At 37.0% G+C, this 20,741-nt stretch overlaps 2 protein-coding genes across 4 annotated transcripts; one reads left to right on the plus strand and one right to left on the minus strand.

Moving 5' to 3' along the window:
- Window positions 1-924: 924 nt before the first annotated feature.
- LOC143469246 (uncharacterized) lies at window positions 925-8,863 on the minus strand. 3 transcript variants are annotated; one of them, XM_076966883.1, is made up of 29 exons: window positions 8,728-8,863; window positions 8,443-8,557; window positions 8,083-8,231; window positions 7,926-7,991; window positions 7,597-7,735; window positions 7,300-7,379; window positions 7,058-7,211; window positions 6,767-6,875; window positions 6,555-6,681; window positions 6,297-6,465; window positions 5,972-6,129; window positions 5,796-5,830; window positions 5,446-5,662; window positions 5,204-5,356; window positions 5,006-5,048; window positions 4,802-4,917; window positions 4,592-4,664; window positions 3,930-4,487; window positions 3,743-3,799; window positions 3,524-3,580; window positions 3,333-3,386; window positions 3,062-3,250; window positions 2,805-2,977; window positions 2,568-2,721; window positions 2,354-2,481; window positions 1,990-2,172; window positions 1,800-1,890; window positions 1,554-1,711; window positions 925-1,442 (listed from the first exon to the last, which is right to left on the minus strand). In XM_076966883.1, the coding sequence occupies exons 1-29, from the start codon at window positions 8,788-8,790 to the stop codon at window positions 1,431-1,433; spliced, it is 3,780 nt and encodes a 1,259-aa protein (XP_076822998.1). In that variant the 5' UTR covers window positions 8,791-8,863; the 3' UTR covers window positions 925-1,430. The 3 variants fall into 3 exon arrangements, with proteins under 3 accessions (XP_076822998.1, XP_076822997.1, XP_076822996.1); XM_076966882.1 differs by having other exon boundaries at window positions 925-1,438; window positions 1,554-1,714; XM_076966881.1 differs by having other exon boundaries at window positions 1,554-1,714.
- A 7,512-nt stretch (window positions 8,864-16,375) lies between these two features.
- On the plus strand, window positions 16,376-20,570 carry LOC143468882 (amine sulfotransferase-like). Its single transcript, XM_076966347.1, has 8 exons — window positions 16,376-16,505; window positions 17,535-17,775; window positions 18,503-18,616; window positions 18,716-18,825; window positions 18,916-19,057; window positions 19,145-19,260; window positions 19,359-19,512; window positions 19,605-20,570. The coding sequence occupies exons 1-8, from the start codon at window positions 16,482-16,484 to the stop codon at window positions 19,724-19,726; spliced, it is 1,023 nt and encodes a 340-aa protein (XP_076822462.1). The 5' UTR covers window positions 16,376-16,481; the 3' UTR covers window positions 19,727-20,570.
- Window positions 20,571-20,741: the final 171 nt, after the last annotated feature.

A 20,741-nucleotide genomic window follows, 5' to 3' on the forward strand; every position in this document is an offset into this window, starting at 1 on the left:
AAAAGCTCATGTCTTTACTTTATCTTGTAACAAACGTTAATAAAACAAATAGTGACGTTTTGGCCAAATAATCTACCTGCAGAACATTAGTCCACGGCTACGGCTTTTCCGCAAAGATCACAAAATGTCGCAATGTCGGTGCCGTACAGAAAGCTTATGCGTTTCTCATAGTTCATTGAAAGGAAAAAGGGCTATAAAGGTTTCTGCCTGAAGATTTTACAAAATGTATCTTATAGCATAAACTATATAATATTGATTTTGTGCGGGCCACATAAAATGATTACGCAGGCCGCATATTTCACACTATAGCACAGCAGTTCTCAACACGTTCATGCTTGATGATCGTTGAGATTGAGAGATGCTTTGCGGACCGGTAGCATAAATATGTAGCGTATAAACTTGACAAAATCTACAACAAATCAAAATGCTGGAGTAAGCCTACATACCTGCAAAAAAGAGTGACGCGCTCGCGCGCTGAAGTCCCAGTTTAATATATATGGTTTGTGATACTGTAAGTATTCTATACACATGTGTTGTACAGTTGATTCCCGTATACTTAAAAGCGGAATCAGGCATACGTATTAGAAGCTCCACGCCCTCTGCTAACGCGATCATAAAACGAAGCATGTTTTTGAAACTTTTGCTATAGCCTAACAATGAAATAGTTGTGGCTTAAAGTGTACAGGGAAACATAAAACCGTTATGCTAAAAATATGAAGATAATAAAGCATTCTTTTCAAACTGCTGTTCAATGTCCATGTACAATATTGAGATAAAGAATTACAGACGACGCTAAATTTTTTGGGTTGAAGTGACTTTGATAATGTAAACTATACTCGACAACTGTGGAAATTTGGCAGGTGAAATGTAGTCTTCGGCACTTGAATGTGTCCTAAAGCTGAAAATTTTGCAGGATTACAGTACTTCATAGTTGTGTCTTTTATTTCACGTCACAAGCGCCGTATATACAACCGGCACGCTATAGATAGCCAGACTGGGGACCATAAAATTAAGCATCTGATATTGCTTCTCTGGAATTCGATAAAAATCCCTACACAGCAAATGATAACATTCCAGCCTTAAAAGTTTCGCGAACAGACAAGCTTCAATCAACGTGGACATAAACATAAAACGGCCTAAACATACAATCGGCGGTTGAGTTTTCACCAAAGCACCGAATCGACACAAATGGAAAATAGCAGGCGGATATCGTATATCCAGCAATAATTAAGGCTTTTGCGATAAACGGGATAAATTTTGCAACAAAACACACTTCAAAAATTATAATACAATGGTTTTACAATGAAGACAAATTGTTCGCGCCTTTTGCCGATAGCGACAAAAATTTGAAAAGTTAAAGCATCCAATAGAAGGCAATCAACTTGACGGCCAGCTGTTGTCGGAATAAACTTTCTGTTGGCGTACATCAGTTAAGAGGCTACCTAGGAAAAAACAAACTTAACGAAAAAGCTCATGCGAGTTTAACCAGTATGATAGAACAGTGAGTCATCATAAAAGGTTAAGTTTGAGCTTCGAAGAACAAAAGCCCTAACCTTTCTTCGCTTGTTAGCAGGCATGCCAGCCTTATAGGCATCACTGAAAGGAAGCTGTGGCGTTAGATTCTTCTGTTTTTCAACATCGCTTGCAATCGTGTCTACCCATTCAGCAGGAACGACTTTCTTCCAGTCTTCATCGGTATCGCTCGTCGTGGCTGCTACCAATGATACGTGTTAGAAGGCAAAGATGCCCAAGGTTGGCTTGTACAAGAAATCTGTAAAGCAAAATATGCAGCACTGTACCTGCTGCGGCGGACGTGGAGTCATCCCCATCTGATTGCACGCTATTCTTATGCTCGCCTTTCTTATCAGCGCCAGTCGAGGTGGAAGGTACCTGGGACGCGATAATAAGCATTAACGATACTTAAACATACAACAATTTAGCAGTAAATACTTACTGAGACACACAACTGATTTTATATTTCACTCTTACGTCCACAACCATGGCGTCTTGCTGTGCTGAGGGCAGCTTGCGAACAAATTTATTTCTTTGTTCCGGTGTGATAGTTGCAAATGAGAGGAGGTAATCCATAAAATTTTCCAACGGCGCTTTGACACCTTCTACATAGAATGCCTCAATCAAACGGATTACGGCGGCATCGTTTGGTTGAAAGTACTGTAAAAAGGTTAACTTTGATGTTATTAAAAATGAGGAAAACCGTTGATAGCCTTTCGAATAGTGTATAGGCGTTTACCACGTCACCATCTTAATTTTTGTTTAAAACCATCGAGATGTTTTTCGAAAAAATGCTGTACTTAGTTATTGACTTGAATTTGCAACTGGTTGAAAATAAAACCTTATAATTCTTGAGCAACGGAGTCAATTGAGTCTTTCCACCAATTAAGATAAAATCGTTCAAGGCCACCCACGCAGCAATCACAAAACGAATATGCTGGCTCATGTCGTTCGCAAATGATTTGTTGCCTGAAGAGATGTTAAACAATAAACTGACATGACAGATATTCCTATTACAAAGTCACATAGAAAACAGCCATAAGAAAATGACATACCTGATAAGTACAATATTCCTAAAGCTTTCTTGAATGCATGACGAAAAAAAGATAGGTTTGATTCAACGACATCGTAATCAGGTTTTCCCTTGGCAGTTTCAAAAAATACATTCACATAATCATTGATAGCTTCCCGGAGAGATGTAGGAAAGGCCTGTTTTATATCATATTTAGTGAGAAAATATTCATACTTGAAAAACCAACGACAGACTGTGCAGTACTCGGTTTAAAGCTCACTTCAATGTCCTCAACACATGTTGGGTCTCTGCCACCAAAGAACTCTGCGCTGTAAAGTTTTTTCAAAATAGGACGAATACGGTTTAATGGTTCTGGGTCATCTTTCACAATGCCAACGATTTCTGTGCATGTTAGTTCTGCTGCTATTGTGTCCATTATCTTTGCAACGAGAGCTTTAAGAAAATATAAAAGATGTTAAAATGCAGTAAAGGTTAGTTAATAAGGCTTTAAGCAAAAATAAATCTTCAAGGACTTACAATTTTTATCGCTGGTCAAATCTGGAACATCGTAACCAAGCAAGCGAATGAATTCCTTTGCTGGAATGTCCTTGTCGATATGTGATTTGTGGCCTGGCGCAAGCGCACGTGCCAGTACTTCTACCTCTCTAGAATGTGATTGTCCTGGCATGCGGTTTTCTGCAGCAGAGCGCGTTGACCTTGGGGCAACTGGGTAAAATACTTTCTTTTTAGATACACTACTGTTTAAATCAATGCAAGACAACCGCACTGTATTTAACGATATTACTACCTCGTGGTTGTGAACGACGGTCTTGACCAAGAACTCTCGCCACATCTGGACCACCTAATGTTTGGAAGTTAAAGTATGAAGGATCAATTTAATTTTATGAGTAAATCTTAAGATGTAACTTTCTTTGTGAGCTCTGTTAATTTGGGTCTACACAAAGTTTTTCATGATATCTGTAATATATTTTATGGTACCTGACATTCTGGTCTGGAGATTCAGAAGCTCGCGAAGTGCTGCACCAGCGTTTTCACCTGTATTATAAAAATCAAATATCTAACCAACCATGTCTATGAAAAAGCTGTTGAGGAGCCTATTAACTGGAATTCCTGGAAACAAGTCTTCTTTAATAAACAGCACAATGTTGGCAATGCAAACAATTGATTAATGATTATTAGTTATATATAACATCTCACCGCCACCATGAGAAACTATTATTTCTGTCAAGTCTTCAACTTGTTGTTCGGGAGTTCCTAAACAAAAATTGAACATCATTTACACGCTAAGTAAAACCAAGACGACAACAGAACTTTCACGTAGTTTTATGGATTGACCATTCAGTTGAGTTTACATAGTCATAAAATGAATAAAAGTTAAATTTACTGTCAGAAAAATTTTCAGCTCTCGGTACTCGTCTGGGCCTTGTGGGGCGAGGAGGTGATTTGCTTCTCGACTGATCTTCTTTAGGCGCAGCTTTGTCACTCTTCTTATCTGCTGGTTTTCCTTTCTTTGGTTCTTTTCCATTCCTTTCATCAGCAAATGTGCTCACCGACACAGAAGATGCAGACTTGGAGCTCTCTGATGACGTGGCTAGAGAAGGAATCGACGCAGAAGACGATGGAGCAGCAGTAGCAGCAGAAGAGGTACTGGCCGCCGTTGTGGAAGCAATAGATGCCGGTGGTGAGAGATTTTTGGTGGAAGCCAGTGGAGCAGATGTGGTAGATGTTGTGGTAGCAGTTGTGCCGGATACTGAAGAGGTGTCAGCTTTAGCAGATGGTGTTTGTGAGCTGTTATTGTTCGTTGCAATTGAAGTTTGCGAGGAACTGCTTTGACTTGCAGTAGTAGAAGTAGTCTGAGTATATGCACTGCTGTCTGCACGCCTAGTTTGTGTGGATGACACTGTTGTGGTGCTTCCAGTAGTGGGTGCTGATGAATTGGCACCTGCAAATCGCAAAACAAACTTACACAAATCCCAGTAACATCATTCTGTCATAACAAAGCGTTTGACAACGTATAACATGTTACTTTCTAGTGTTTATTCTTACCTGACAAAGTGCTTTGCATTACGTTCATGACTGTGTGTCCGATAATGTTTGACACATCCTGAACAATTTGATTCTATCAAAACAACAAACAACGATAAACGCTATCATTTAGCGGAACCGCCTGCATGGGTACAAATGAGCTATGACTTAGTACACAACTACACATCCAAAAAGAAACTGTTGTCGCACAAAATGGGAACAGGCTCTCACCTCACCCCCAGGAGGACCGACAACGAGAAATCCTTGCGCGGTTGGTGCAGGCCCATCTTGTTCACCTGGCCTGGCTATTGACTGAAATAATGATGACAAGACATTTTGTGGCACACCTGTTTGTAAATAAAAGCAAATTCGTACTTGATTTTTCAGAAATTACCTAACAGATAACCTTGTGCTTTTGGTATACCATATACTCACCAGGAATGTTTGGCACGTTGCCGGAAAAGCTGGTGTTGCCAGGCTACAAATATGTAAAGTTTAAAGCAATGAATTGACATTAACAAAAGTTTTCACACGATCAACTACTTGCTACTTTAATGTGTGCAATGTGCTACTTTATGACCTAAAATATTTCCCAGTACCCAGACAACAAAACTTTTCCAAGGTAAAACTCACCACGCTGGTCGGTGCGCCTGGCAAACCAGTGCTGGCCTGACTTGGCTGCTGGTTGAAATTCCTTGTGCTGGCTGAAGTGGTTGTGGAAGTACTGGACACAGTAGCATTTGGCATGACAGAAATAACTACATGCGGTTGAATGGATGCATTGATCTATGGGGATCATAGAATATGACAGTGAAATGCAGTGAATGGAAAAAATACTTAAAAATCTTCTGAATATTTATTTATGATTCACTGACCTGGACCGTATATACTGGGGGAGCTACATCAACACGTGTTCCAGTTTGCTGGTTCATACCGGCACCAACAGCAGCTGCTGTTGTTGCTGGGTTAATACTTGCGCCAGTAGTACCACCAGAGCTCTGAGAATTGGCTCGAGCACTTCCTGTGTTTGTTGCTGTTGGGACATTGCCAAATGATCCTGTTGGAGCGTTAGAGGGTACTGGTGTTCTCATGCTGTAACACAAAAATTACGACATAGTTGGAATGGAACGAAACAAACTGATCGCTGCTATTGAAAGAGATGCTCTATTTTCTAGAACATAATTCTTCAGTTAAAATATCATCACGGTATTTGCAACAAACTTACACTCTCACATGCATTCCTGGTGGCATGGGTGGAATCTAGACGTAAAAAAAGATTTAAAAAATCTTATCAACATTCGCATAAAATACTGGGTTGAAAAATCTTACAAAACGCAACCTACCATACTGAAGAATTGTTCAGCTTAACAATTAATTTAACAACTTTGAGAACTATTTTACCAATGGAGGATGTACATGTACACCAGCAAATGGCATTGGGGGTCGAATATGAGCACTGAAACGAGGAGCAGGCTGTTGACGAGGAGCAGATGCAGGAGCGCTCTGCATACCTGGGATGGCTGCTCCTCCTTGCACCAGATTAACAGCTCTAACTGCACCTGGTAGGAACAATATCAAGTGATAACTGTTAAAGAAACAGAGTCAGAGATTAAACAAGAATACATTTTCCCATTTTATGTATATCACGGTGAATAGTTTACAAAAACCAGAAGGATGTTTCACAGAAGTTGAATGTTTCTATGAGAACAAAACATATTTAAAAAACCTCGTGGAGGATGCATAACACCAGGTGGACCACGCAACAGCATGGATCGTGGTGGAGTTCGACCAAGTGGAATCACAACTCTTGACAATCTTCTCTGTATGTCAGCCATCATCTGTTGGGTTTGCAAGGTCAATGTCAGCATTCGAGCAGTTGAATGGTATTCTGGGCTCTGAAAAAGTCAATAGCGGCTCGATTTCCAACTGTTAGTAAAGCCCAGTACAGTAGAAGCTTACTGGTTCCAATACAACCAGCAGTTACCTGGGTACTGCTGAAAGCTGGGTCAGTGTTAAGGAATTCTACAAGTCGGTTCAAGTACGGCTCCATTCTACGTTGCATGTCCAACATTCTTTGGAAGTGGGTTCCAAGCTCACCAAGGGATGGATGACTGTGAATAACATACACACAATTCCAAACAAAAACTACAAAACACATTATAAACAATAAAAAGCCATAGTAAAATCGTAGCCTACTTCACACAAGTGGATCTGCCCGCTGAACTGGCAGAAGCTGGTTCTGGTTGAGCAGGGCCTGAAGTTGTGGATGATGCAGGACTTTCTGAAGCATCACTTGAAGTGGCATCTTTTGTTAATATTGACACAATAAAAAAGTAAACCCATAATACTGTGAATAATTACAAAACAACGGATGCGTCACGTTAATGGTTTGACATAACTGAAAGCATCAAACGACGAGAAACATACATTATCGGTAATTATTAATTAATTATATCGGTATTATCGGTCAAGGAGACTTCAGTTTACCAGAGCTTGCATCCATTGGTTCATCTGTCACTTCAGGTTGGTCAAAGTCATTTGCAAATACTTCACCTTGACCAGCTTCAGATTCCTCACCTGCACTGCTTTTTGGAGCTGATGTGCTTTGCTGTTCTGCACTGGGTACCTCGTAATTAAGCCGCTAAAAGAAAGAATATATTCCAACAAGTGACAAGTTCAATCACAGGTACATCAGCGCGATATGTGGACATCAAATGCTAATAGCTTACCTCCAGTTCACCCAATACTGTGTCCAAGTGGGTAAAGATTCTATCCAGAGCCTGAAGCTCTTGTCTTGGAGCACTGTGGCCTGAATACAAGCAATATAAGTCAAGCAAATGTTGCACAATTATGACGTGACTAGGGCTATGAGAGGTGCAATGAGTTTAGAAATTATATTGGTACATCCCTAATTGTAAAATCACCATCCTAGTTGTGAGTTGAATGAGGCACATACCATATGAATTACACAAACCACTCAAGAAACATTGCTGCAAGTAGTGCTTTGCATGAATAGGTTATATTACCTGCTCGTTGGTTACGTGGTCTACCAGGAACTGCAGTTGTATTAGTTGTTGCACGTGTTACTGAACCAGGTGCTTGGGTCGTATTCATTTCAATATGAATATTGAACATCTGCTCCCCAGGAAGATTACGGTTCGATGCCTGAAAATTATTTAAAACATTTATTTGCCAACTTATTATGAAAGTATTTGTACATATTTGCCAAATAAGATTACAGGTATATATAGTTAAATGAATGAAGTAATAACAGAAAACACCAGTATAAATTAATGGTAAAATATGATAGAAGTAAATACTATAGTATAGCAAAATAAGTAATTTTTACACTGACATTGGGTGCAGTCAGATTTGTAGCATTCATTAATCCGCCCATAGCTTGTTGGAATATCATCTGTGACTAGATAAGCACACAGAGATTAAAAACAACACAGATCTGGTAAATTTGACAGCAAAGACCTGTACTACATTAAAATTACAGTTTAACTCACAAGTTGAGCAGGATTATAGGTGTTTGTATTGGTTTGTTGATTTGTTTGTGACGAAGAAGTGGTGGAAGTTGAACTAGTGGAACTGCCTCCTCCTGAAGTAACACCAACTGGTATCCGTTGAACCAGATGGAAAACTTTCCCATCATGATCTAGAAAGTTTATTCATTTAATAACACACTGGTCAGTGATACAATAGGTCTTGTATTACTATAATGCATTTTTTAGGAACATGTTCTCTAAACACATTATACGGTACCATATAAAAGCCTAAGAGTGTTGCCAAAAAAACTTGTCATGCAGACATAGTTACATCTAATCTCAAACAAACAATAATACTTTTGGAAACAATATATTATATACCTTTCGAAAGCTTAAAATCATCAGCAAGAACACGTCCTTGATAGATTAATCGTTGTTGATTTGCCGGCACATTTACACTGCTTTGAATGTGGTTCTTGAAATCCTTAACTGTAATCTAAAAACAAAAATTTGATGAAACAAAACTGCAATAGTGTACGTATACATCTTACATTAACTTGTAACCAAAAATACATACCTGATTTTAAAAACTGCGTATTTTAGCTGCATAAAAGTCTAAACCATATAATACATTAATAGGTATATATATATATACATGAAACTTACATTCTCCTCTATGTCAAATTGCCTGGACTGAGAGTCCATGGTTTTCACAGTAATTGACAGCATTTTCAATAGGCTAGTTCAATATGCAAAATCTTAAAGAGTAAGTTCAAAAAAAATACTAGCACCTATGACAAACAAATAGAAGAGGTGAATCTTGTTCAGTGTTGACCTGTCAGTCTTCGCAAATACATTTCACATTTTATGGCATAACTGACCTAAACAAACAACCAACAATGGTTGAATGATTGATCAGCTTAAAGTATAGTGTAAAGCTATTGCAGAAGTGTTCCAAGCTGACCATAAAATATTGTTAGCTTTAATAAAACTTTTTGAGTTTATTCAGCCCTAAACGTTGCAAAACAATTGAATAGACTATGTGCGTAACTTGAGTTAATCCTACACCTCTAACCTAATCCACCACTTCAATACACCAAATAACCTCACGTTGGGTGACTTGGGCTTTTCACATTTTCATAAATTTTGACAAAACATGCAAACATTCTAATTTGGGTAATTACGAAAGTTTCATAATTGTTTGTCAGTTACAAGTAGCACTAACCAAAGCTAGTTGTTAGAATTGATTGTGCTTTTAGACCTCAATGTTGCTAATATCATTGCACATTTTGTATGATTCAACAAACACATGAAACATAAATGTACATGGTGGGATTAGGTATTTCTTTAATTTTGTTTTTAGCCCATCATTATGTAAGTGTTATTCTCCCTTTCTTCATAATTAGGAGAGATAATTTCACAGAAGAAAAGAATTATTATATATGAATTGAACATAAACTTTTTCATATTGCTTTGCTTTTCCAATAAAAAAAATTGTTAGAAACTGAAAAAAATCAAGGTATATACTGTGTATACTCGAGATTTTCACAACTGATTTTCACCTTAAAAAGCAGCGATTGACCTATACACGGGACAAGCCAGAGTAAAACCTCCTAGTCCAGCTGACAGCACGGTGACTGACGCATGACACAACTCCTGGGCAGAAGCAGAATTGTTAGTTTTTTCGGCAAATTCAACAATGGTTAGATTAAACTTTGCCGTGAATTTGTTGCGCTTGCTGGCGATCTCGTATAAATAGTTTCATAACAACTCCCACGCCTGGTGCTTGCACGAGATGAATATCATGTGACGCTTGCACGCACGAAATGAATATGACTTGCGTCAGGCAAGTTCCTTATAGGCTTGCCTTAAAGAAGTGCTGCTGAAGTTTACAGTTATGCAATTGCTACGCAAGTACTGGCAAGCTAGGCTAAAAAGTTCATTATGAAGACAAGTTTGGTTAAAAGAAGACCAAGATTGGGGAACGGTAAGTTACTGAGGTACAGTCAGTTAAATGTTTATGATGCAAAAATTTCAGTTAGCGTCACTTAGTGGTGAACTCTAACCTATCCTTAAAATTTTCTTATGGTATGTCGATGCCAATACTTAGTTGAACCACCGAATGGTAGTGCCGGGAAGAAGCTAGTCGACCTATACACAAGAGAATAAAAATATCTCTGATTTTCAGTGAAAAAAGTAGGGGTTCACCTATACATGAGGTCGACCTATACTCAAGTATATACGGTATATGTTTGTTTAAACGGTTTTTGAATACACATGTTTCTTGTTTCACTACTTGCCATTTAAGATGTTCCCGTACCTGGCACATGACATCTTTCTATATTTAGTCAAAGTTCCATGAATGATCAAATAAAAAGTTAACTACACCCAGAAAAGGTTATTGCATCCTACAGGGAAAATTTGAAATATGGCAAGCTTATAGAATTTTAGGAATTTTTCATTCTTATCACCTACTATCAAAGCTATGCTATGATGGCAAAACCATAAACACTAAACAGTCAAACAAAAAATATACAGAGAATAGTTCAAAAACTGGGACACAAACAATGAAGAATCATCACCAAATTTGAGTCAAGAAAAACTTTCACTGGCACAGAGACAAAGATTTTAATACTATATTGTTGTCTATCACAAAGTTGACGTCATCACAAGATAAGCATCCTGTATAAAGATAAGTACAAAAGTCTGTGTAACAACAGACTGATCATTACATGCATTTTCTTGTGATTTCGCTTATATAATTACAAGGATGACTAAACAAGAATTTCGAATACATGGGTATTCAAATTTTAATTTGAACGATATTTTATTAGTAAATTCATCTTTAATCTGCAAATTTTTTCTTCAAATATCACCGGAAAATGTCAGGTAAACTTAACAAATTGTTTCCATCACCCAGTGGTTGAAGACTTGATCTACGATGCTAGCAAACGCAAAAACGAGCAGTATAATGGTAAATTGCGGGATACTTTACATAAGCAAACAAAAAAATCGATGGTAGGCTAAATTCCATTGGCAATAATTAAAACCCAACAGTATGTGCAAGCTGACTGGACTAGCATGCTTTGATTACCTGCTTCTGTACCGGCCAACTGATATATATATTCAAAATGGAAAAGATTGTCGTCACGACATAGCCATATCGCCTCAATTATTTCTCAATGCAAAGGTAAATAAGAGCAGGAAAGTAAATAAGCTTGTTAAGTATTTTATTTTAATATATATATGTGACTTAAATCAGTTTACAAATATCTCTGTTAACGTATCCGTTATCGTACCCTACTTTTCCAAAGACTTCGAGTAACTTTAATTTGCTATCGACAACAACGCATTTTGTCATAGTCGATCTTTTTCATACACTAGCTCCGACACAAAATTCAGACCCAAGCAGAGAAAAGCATTTAAAAAAAACTTACAGAAAAGAAAGTTTGCAAAAATTTAAACCATAGAGGAATTAAGTGTTTGAAAAAAGGTCTCTCCACCTCGCTTCTTTTGTAAGATATTACAGTTGTTGCACTTGACATTTAAATTTCGTTTAGGCTTCAAAATCAGGTTTTTCCGAGGTGGGCAAGTTTGACGCGATGGAGCTTAGTATTGTACGTAGAGACTTGAAATTTGGTATACAGTTAGAAGAGGAACCTTGCTTACTACCTGCAAAAACTCCATTAAATTGGACCAAAAATTAATATTAAAATAGCGATGTTTTGATAAAATTCAAACACTCGGTACTTTCGTAGATTGGCTACCCGACCCTATGGTGGCAGGCTAGACTTTCAGACTTATAAAAGTTAAGGCTAACGTAGGTAAGCAAGCCTAGACCATTAACACAAAACTTCCAACACTACAACAACATATGCAGGTTTGAAATACCGTTGCCCAAGCACCGCAGAATCAAATGAAATTGACAATAACGTCACCATCATGTTGAGAAGCGTAAGATGGCCTAAAGTAAGTGGTAAGACCAACTCCATTACACTTCACCCTAATCTGCTAATGCACTAATCAAATAAATCAATGGAAGTATCGGAAGTGAGAAGGTACGGAAATAATTACATATCGGAGTGAGGACAAAGTAGTGCAAAATTATAGATATTACATTACATAATTACGTTATTACATTACGCAGAGTATGACCATAGAATGCTAACAACTAGTTACTAAGAATCACAAATAGACAATTAACAACTAAATGCTCACAGCTTGTTGTTAGATCTCTATGACATTACCACAAAATGTCCAGTGTGCAGAACGGAAGTGGAAATGGCGGAGGTACGAAACTACAAGTTGAAAATTGAACATTATTAGATTACGCAAGTACGAAAGTTGGTAAATATTAAACACACTAACCAGTGTAATTTAGCAACTAAACGTGTGCATTTTTAAGCAAAACCAACACTTTTAGAGAACGGTAAATGTCTGAATTTACTGAACTGGTTGATTGTTACGTTATGGAAAATTACAAAAAGTTTTATTCGTAACAATTGTGCTAAGAAATGTCAGCTTAGATTTATCTGCGAGCCAGATGCCGTCATCAAAAGAGCCACATTTGGCTCGCGAGCCATAGCTTCCCGACCTCTGTGCAATAACTATGTTCGGTTAGCATCGTAATTGTTATCATTGTTACTCCACAAAATTTATGGCAAAAAATAAACAATACGATACAATTATGAAAGTGGCACACTAACCTGTAAACAGAGATGCTCAGGCAGGGCCAATGCCGCGCGCCCAACAACCATGACCAAGTTTCTTTTGTCGACTCGTTGCGAAACGTTTATTGTACATTAGAGATAATCGGGAGAATGTGGTGCTGCTAACAAAGAAATGCACATTTGATCGGAATCAGTCTGAAGGTTAAAACGCCAAACACGACATTTGTCGAGCGTAACACTGGTGATCCCAGAAAGCTCATAAACTGTTTCCTTGCTGGCAAGACTTACATCGCACTGCTCATCAACGTCTACAAGATGGCACCTAAAGCTTAATGAAACTACTGCATTTAACCGAGCAATTATAAAAAGGAATTTGTTTACCACACAAAAAATGCGAGCAATTATACGGATGATTGTCAATTCAAAAGCGGCTCAAGTACAAAAACTAAAACGAGAGAGTCAGCAAATGAAGTTATTGAAGGCTACGGTAGCCTGCAGGCCTGTGTTGTTGAGACCTTCCAGGTTTCGTAAGTTGTTCATTACTGTTTACATGAAATAAAAACTTATAGTGGCAAGAGAAACTGCGTTTATTTTTATGGTCGTGCATTTTGTGCTTAATTTTTGCATTACCATTTAACTAAATTAATAACCCATAGTAGGGAAAGAGTGGGACCTATGAACCAATTTATAGGAGAAATAAAGAACAGGTTGTCTAGAAAAAATATTTAAACTTTAATAACAATATTGGGGACCCATGAGTCATTATGACTCAAAGGTTCCACTGGCCACTATTTTTCTTCAAAACTTTCTGCTGCTGGTCATCTAACAAGAAGCTTAACATAGCTTCTCCTATTCTATTCCCTTTAGTTGCTACGCCCCTATTTTTAAGAAAGTGCGACAGCTTTCTCAGCTAAGATATTAACACACTCCATTGTAATTTAACATACGGCTTATGACACATGTCGTTGTCAAACAATCAAGTGACGTAAAACTACTAGGTGGTGAAAAATGTCTCTGTCTCATTAGTCGCCAGATTCATCGAACCAACTTTTTCCTAACCTGAAAGCATGGCTAGAGATCGAAGAACTTGGTATATAGATTATAGACATAGGTGGGCAGTACCGCGGTACTATAGTACCGAATTACTGTACCATGGTACTTTTTCAGTACCGATACCGGTACCGTCTGTACTTTCGAAAAAAGTATCGAATCTCTGAACCGAATTACTTTTTGCGAGAAATTTTAGTCGATCCCGGTACTTGGTACTTTTCACGTGGTAATTTCAAAATTTTATTAAGTACGTTTTCAAAAATACATGTTAATTAATCCTTGATACTAATTTTAACATCTGCTGATCTTTTTTAACCTAGGAATGTCAAGTGAAATTGCAAGCGATTAGCGTCAATTATGTTTTGTCTTGGAGTAACCTTTACCGGGGCATAATAGCGGCAAACATTACATTTGCAGCAGCATATTTTACACAAAAAGTACCGGTACCGAGTACCGATAAAGTACCGAACTACTTTTTTTAAATTGTACCGAATAGGCCTACCGGAACCGTCGGTACATTTTTTGCCAACTACCAGTACCGTTACAGACGGTACTTTCAAAGTACCGACTGCCCACCTCTGGTTATAGAACACGTTCCAACCGAAGTAAGCCATATTTCAAAAAAACAAGAGTTGACTTTCATGTCGATTCTGTATGCTATGGAAATCGTGGCAATTAGAGCACAGAGTGTTAAAAACTTTGAAGTTGTAGTTGTAGGCCTATATACCCTCAAATTTGAGCGTTTTACAAACTTAAAACTTGAAATCAAAAGATCAAGTAACAAACGAAAATGTGCCGAAATAAAGATGATGTTAAAACTGTAATGTAGGTACGCGTTATGCTTTTCAGACAGAATACTGAAGCCTATATTCTACGTATTACAGATTTACAATCTAACAGAATAAGTTATAACTAGGGCAACCAGTTTTTTGACCTAAAAATTTTAAATTTTGACCTTAAAATTTGCAAATTTTGACCTCATTTTGACCTAAAAAGTTTACATTTTGATCTTATTTTGACCTAAAAAGTTTACATTTTGACCTTATTTTGACCTAAAAAGTTTAAATTTTGACCTCATTTTGAAAAACGCTATACTGATAGTCTCTACACTGTCTACAGCAACTTTTTAATCTAAAGCTGCATTTAAAAATGACAAAATGCTTTTCTAGTGTTGACTTTTTTTTCGTTTCTGCGTATTAAGATTGACAACTTGCTGTTTCAAATGCAATGACGTCACATCGTGACGTCACCAAACGCGCTGAAAAGCCTTCCCTCTCTTTGTGGCTTTGGTTCTAAGTAAAATTTGCGGGACTGGAATTGTTTGCGGTACAAAAAAAGAGAAAAACGGAAGAATAATATTACAAAATGGTTACAAAATTACAAGTTTAATAGATTTTGACCTAAAAAAAAGACCTAACGAAACAATTTGACCGTATTTTGACCTAACGTAACATTTTGACTTTATCTGACCTAATAACTTCTATACCACACGTCGTACAAAGCTGAAATTTGTTTTGTGCTTGTTTCATAGCATTCTGAGCAGGTAAAAAAAAATTGACCATATTGACTTTTGGTTGCCCTAGTTATAACCTGTAACTTACACCTATGTTGACTCCTGGTTTAAGTCATATTCACTTATGCCATTTCCCAACTTATATTAAAAATACTTTTAATAAATCCATTAAACGTCCTTATATAGTAACTTATTACGTGATATAATCGCACTGCGTAAACGTTAAGGTTTTTGTCGTTTTTATACCTTTTATTTATTGTTATTTATATAGATTGGAATGTTTCAAGTTTTCGCTTTTTAAAAAGCAGTTAAAGAAATAAAAGTTTTACGCAGATTTTTTTGTGACATCTTCTAATTGAAACTTTTGTTTGCTGTTATTGAAATATTATCAAAGTTTTTCGTTCGACGTAACCTACTCTTTACGTCGCATTCTTTCATTGAAAAAGTAAAACATTTAATGACGTCGAGAGATCTTAATTCTACTGTAACAAACAGAATTCACTGTAGCGTGTGTAGGGTATAAGTGTAATAGCCCTCCTCATAAACCCACTTTTTTGAAGCCTTTATCCCCTTTCGTTTATATTTTCTTTGTGTCTACAATATTTACTTACCTACCTACCTTGGAAAATATACAATATATGAAGCGCAGGTTATACGGCCTTTCAGAATTGTATAGTCTACACTATAAATTGCCTGCTGATGTACGTATAAACAGAAGACGTTTCATTTCCAGGCGTATTAAAGTGGTGGTTGAGCCGTAACAATTACCCAAAACTTTTGCTCTGACGAGGTGAACAAATACGGGAATTTTAGACCCATTTTATATAAACTTTTTCCACTCTCAAACTTTAATACGTCACAGATTTATAAGCATTTTAGTTTTATTCATGCAGGCTAACCCATGTACGGGTTAGTTAATAAAGAAACTGCATTATTGTTAAGTTGTTTTAAATGTCGCTAGTTTTGGAAAAAAATTTAGAAATAGATGTTGCTAAATTAAGCATATGGTCAACAAACGGTTTTTGACCATTGTTTTGTGATAAACGTGTACCGAGAAGAGCACGATATTTCCACTAATTTCATTTATAGCCTACCAAGCAGCACGATCAAGCTCGACTGACGGTTGATATTCATTTTCTGCGACGTCATTTTGCCATCCCTGCGAAGATAGTAGTTGCAGTGTGCGTATGAGGTTTGAGCATCAGTTGGAGGTAAGCTAAGAAGATGATAATTCCTTAAAGACGTAAAGCTATGATTTTATAGGTCTAAGGCTTGGCTCTAGAGTCTAGACCTATGTATGAATAATTACATATCTTATTTAGAATAACAGATTAAGCGCATGGTACAAGATATGGTTTGGAGTTCATCCTAAAGGTTAAGTATGCATACCACTTGCCAATTGGCATGCTTTATTGCAGCCTATCCTGTTTGTAGCCTACAGTTTGCTGTATGTATAATCTGGGAACATGAAAAATGCAGCGGTGTTTGTAGCCTACAAGTGCTGCGAGACTAAATTCAAACTACTTAAACTTAAACTCTAAAACTAAGTTAAAGTATCGGATGTACGCAGAAAAAATTAAATTTTTACTGTGGCATGTCTTGTGGGAAGGAATGTCGATGTGGCTGTACAGCTTAGGCTACTTACGCAATCCCGTATAATTATTATGCTAACAGTGGCAGAAGCAAAATGTGTACCGTATTTTGTTAACAAATATTAACAGTAACAAGAAGTACGAAAAAATATGTGCCGACGGTTAGGATTGAAGCTTCTCGCCCCGAGCTTAAGATTCTGTTATGACGTGACACCTGGACGAAAAATCATCTTTTATACATGTACTGGATATCTGGTCTAGCAACCGTTATAAACAGCAGAAATAAATTGGAGCTGATTTGCTGCGTGCGTGTATACATTGTAATCTGATCTTTGCTGGCAGTTTCGCTTAGTTCAGTTAACTGTACTTTCGATTGGAATACTCATTATGGTTTACGGTTGCCTTCGGTTGTGCACAACTGCACAAACCACAGCATTGCAAAGGAAGGGTTCCGGTCTTGCCTGGTATTAATCGGGAAGACCTTCTTCAATTTTCCTTGTCAGATCGCTTCATCAAAACCTACTCGATCACAAGCAAAGGCATTACTTCGCACATTACATAAAGCCATTTTTTATTCGATCAACTTACCTCTTACTAGGCTACTTCTGCGTGTACATTGTGAATAAGTTTATAAGTTTATTTTGAAAGATGAACGATACATCTGCTTTGTACGGGTCTGCTTTGTCAAATTTATCAGAGGAAGACCAAAAGAAATATGGGGAAGACTTCAAGTCATTTTTTGAAAGGGCATGGTTCAAAGACGCTAGATCGAAGGTGCTAAATGGATACTCGCTTCTTGCGGGTTTTGAACCCCATACCGCTCAATTTTCTTACAACAATTGGAGCCCAAAAGAAGGTGACGTCGTTGTTGCGGCTTATGCAAAAACAGGTAAAGTTTAGACAAGTAAACACCAAATAATGTATAAGTTGCAATTAAAATAACATACAGAAATAAGACCAAATTGAAAGTATTGGAAAAATCCTTTAAAAATTGAATGCATTTTTCCGTAGAAATATATGGCGCCGCAACACATTACCTCAGGGTGTATTTCTTATCACAAACTAAACGTTACACATGTTTTTTTTTTCACACCGGCGTGATGTTGATTGCTGTTTGCCTTGTTACTTATTCGCCGTTCAAGCGGTTTACCTGTTAAATCAATAAACCAAACTGTTGTCTTCGCATTTCTATTTCTTTTTAAATTTATAAGAGTTTGTTTACTTTTACACTAATTTTTAAAAGCTTGTGTAAAATTATGACTGTTACAAGTACAACAAGAGATTTAACAGGTAACACTTTCCCTTTAATAAAATAACTGAATAGATAGATAACCAGGGAGTTACCGGTAAAACACTTCACCTCCCCTTAAGCCCATTTCGTTTATACAATCGTAGTTTTCAAGATGGCATTATTGGCATGTACAGTATATCCTGCTCTTAAATGTTTTGTAACCGAAAAACGAGCACTATTCTTTGACTAATACAAGTAGCTTCAACGAATTCAAAGTTATCTTCATCCTCTTCTCTTTGTCTTTTCAAGCATAGAATTTGCTTTTCTTTTTTACTGACATTGCTAAATGTTTGTATTATTTTATTTCTTATATTATTCAAACCAGGCACATCTTGGATGAGTGAGCTCACGCGAAATATACTCTATTGTAATGACGATGAAATGTTGAAAAAAAGTAAAGCCATGAATTTCTTCTACGCCTACTTGGAGTATGGGCCAGGTGAACTGCTGTTTGTACGTTGTACACGGCATATGCAATTGGGATAAAAGCAATAAAAAGTGGTTAGGGTTTTGGTTACAACAATTTCATTTATGCCAGAATCTAAATATGAAGTAGTAAACAAACTGGACATTCCTCGAAAAGTTATGGGAACTCATTTACCTGCACCTTTGATTAATTTCGACAAAATCAAAAAAAGCGGTGCAAAGGTTGGTTGAAACGAAATTTGGGCTGTATAAGATGTTCTATACTCAGGACAGGTCAACATGCGTTGTTGTATATTGTTGCGGTTTCCACAGATCATTTATATAATGAGGAACCCGAAAGATCAAGCCGTATCCTGGTATTATTTCAGCAGAAGCCAGATTTTTGCTAAATATCCACCGTACAACGAATGGTACACTGATGACAAAAAAGCATTCTTCGACGGTTATTTGACAGGTTAATTTAAATTCATACAATACGTGGAAATCATCAGCCGATTTTTTGTTTAAATTTTTAACGAGATTACACATATTCTTGATATAGGTCAACATAAGCTTTTTGCAAAGGAGGGAGAAGGTTACTTGGAACATATAAAAGAATGGTACCCTCACAGAAACGACAGTAACATTATGTTTGTTACCTTTGAGGACTTAAAAGAGGTGAGCGAATCGCATTATTGCGAGTTAAACGCAGTAGTTATAAATACCGTTTGTATAAATACATGTCATAACAGACCGATCTTTATATACGGTAACAGAACATACAACGGGAAATTAAAAATATTGCCAATTTTCTGGATATAAATTTGAGTGATGAAGACGTTGCCAAGGTTACTGAGAGAACGAGCCTCGACTCGATGAGAAAAGCAGAACAAGAGAAAGTCGATACCTTTTTCAAAGTATTACGTAAAGGTTCGTAGCCTATATTCATTCTGAATTTTGGATTGTTTCATTTCCAGCCAAAGTTAGTAACGTTTCCACTCTGCTTTGATCAATTTTTCTAGGGTCGGTAGGCAAATGGAAGGATTATTTGACCGTCTCGCAATCAGAATTTGTCGACGAAAAAGTGAAGCAAGTGCTCGGTGATACGGACATCAAGTTCGTCTACGAGCTCAAAGAAGACTAACTGGAAACTAGAAGACCCTCCTATATCGCACACTGATCCATGTAAATAATATCACGACAAAACATCCGTATACTCATTTATTAACATACTCCATTGGGCAAATTGCTGTATAGCGTAAGTTACTACGGAATTTAACGTCTTTGATAAATGTAGCATTTGTAAACAACCATCGTCTTGGAAGCCAATGTATATGCGAAACCTAAATAAAAAAAAAAATAAAAAACAAAAAATTGAAAACGTTTGTTTACTATGACAGCAATATTATGCATTTTGTTTTAATATACCTGTACGTAATTTTGTTTAAGCAGTTTATTGAAAATGGAAATTCAAACGTGTATCCTCAGAAAAGTAAGTATCATGCGCTTTTCATGATTAGATAAAAGACTTTTTTTTTCCTTCAAATTGATTCTAAATTTGCGAACAGCGCCATAAGCTCATACAGTATCTTTACAAGAGTGCGGTTGTTCGTTTTCAACTGATATATATACTGTATGTATATTGTTCATTGTACAGTAAAAAGATCCGAGCCACGCTTCAACCAAGCTACACGTTAACCCATCAATATTCCTTTTATAATTAATCTTCACCATTTTAACAATACAGTAATTATCAATAACCCTATACTTAGCAGATGAACTATTATTTACTCTATAGTGCTGTAAGATTGTTTACCGTTGTATAGTGTTGTGTTGTATAGTTTGAAAGTACACGTCCCTGCACCTCGTGCCGGTATAGTTATCTACGAAGCGGATCTTTTAACAGCATGTACAAATTTCAGCGTTTTTAAACATTGTATGTATCGATTAAATCAGTGGACCTTTTATTAAAGTGAAAAACGCTGTTAATCCTATAATCGAAGCCAAAGAAACTAGTGTCTAACAAGGTGACGAAATACATAAGTGAAAAGTAACGGATTTCACGCATGCACAATACCGAGACCAGCAACAACTGCCGGTCACTGTGGAAACTGCTTTTGGTTGTTGGAAACACGTGGTGTAGAAGCAAGTGTAAATCG

Source organism: Clavelina lepadiformis, chromosome 8, assembly GCF_947623445.1.
Source record: "Clavelina lepadiformis chromosome 8, kaClaLepa1.1, whole genome shotgun sequence".
Taxonomy (NCBI): Eukaryota; Metazoa; Chordata; class Ascidiacea; order Aplousobranchia; family Clavelinidae; genus Clavelina; species Clavelina lepadiformis.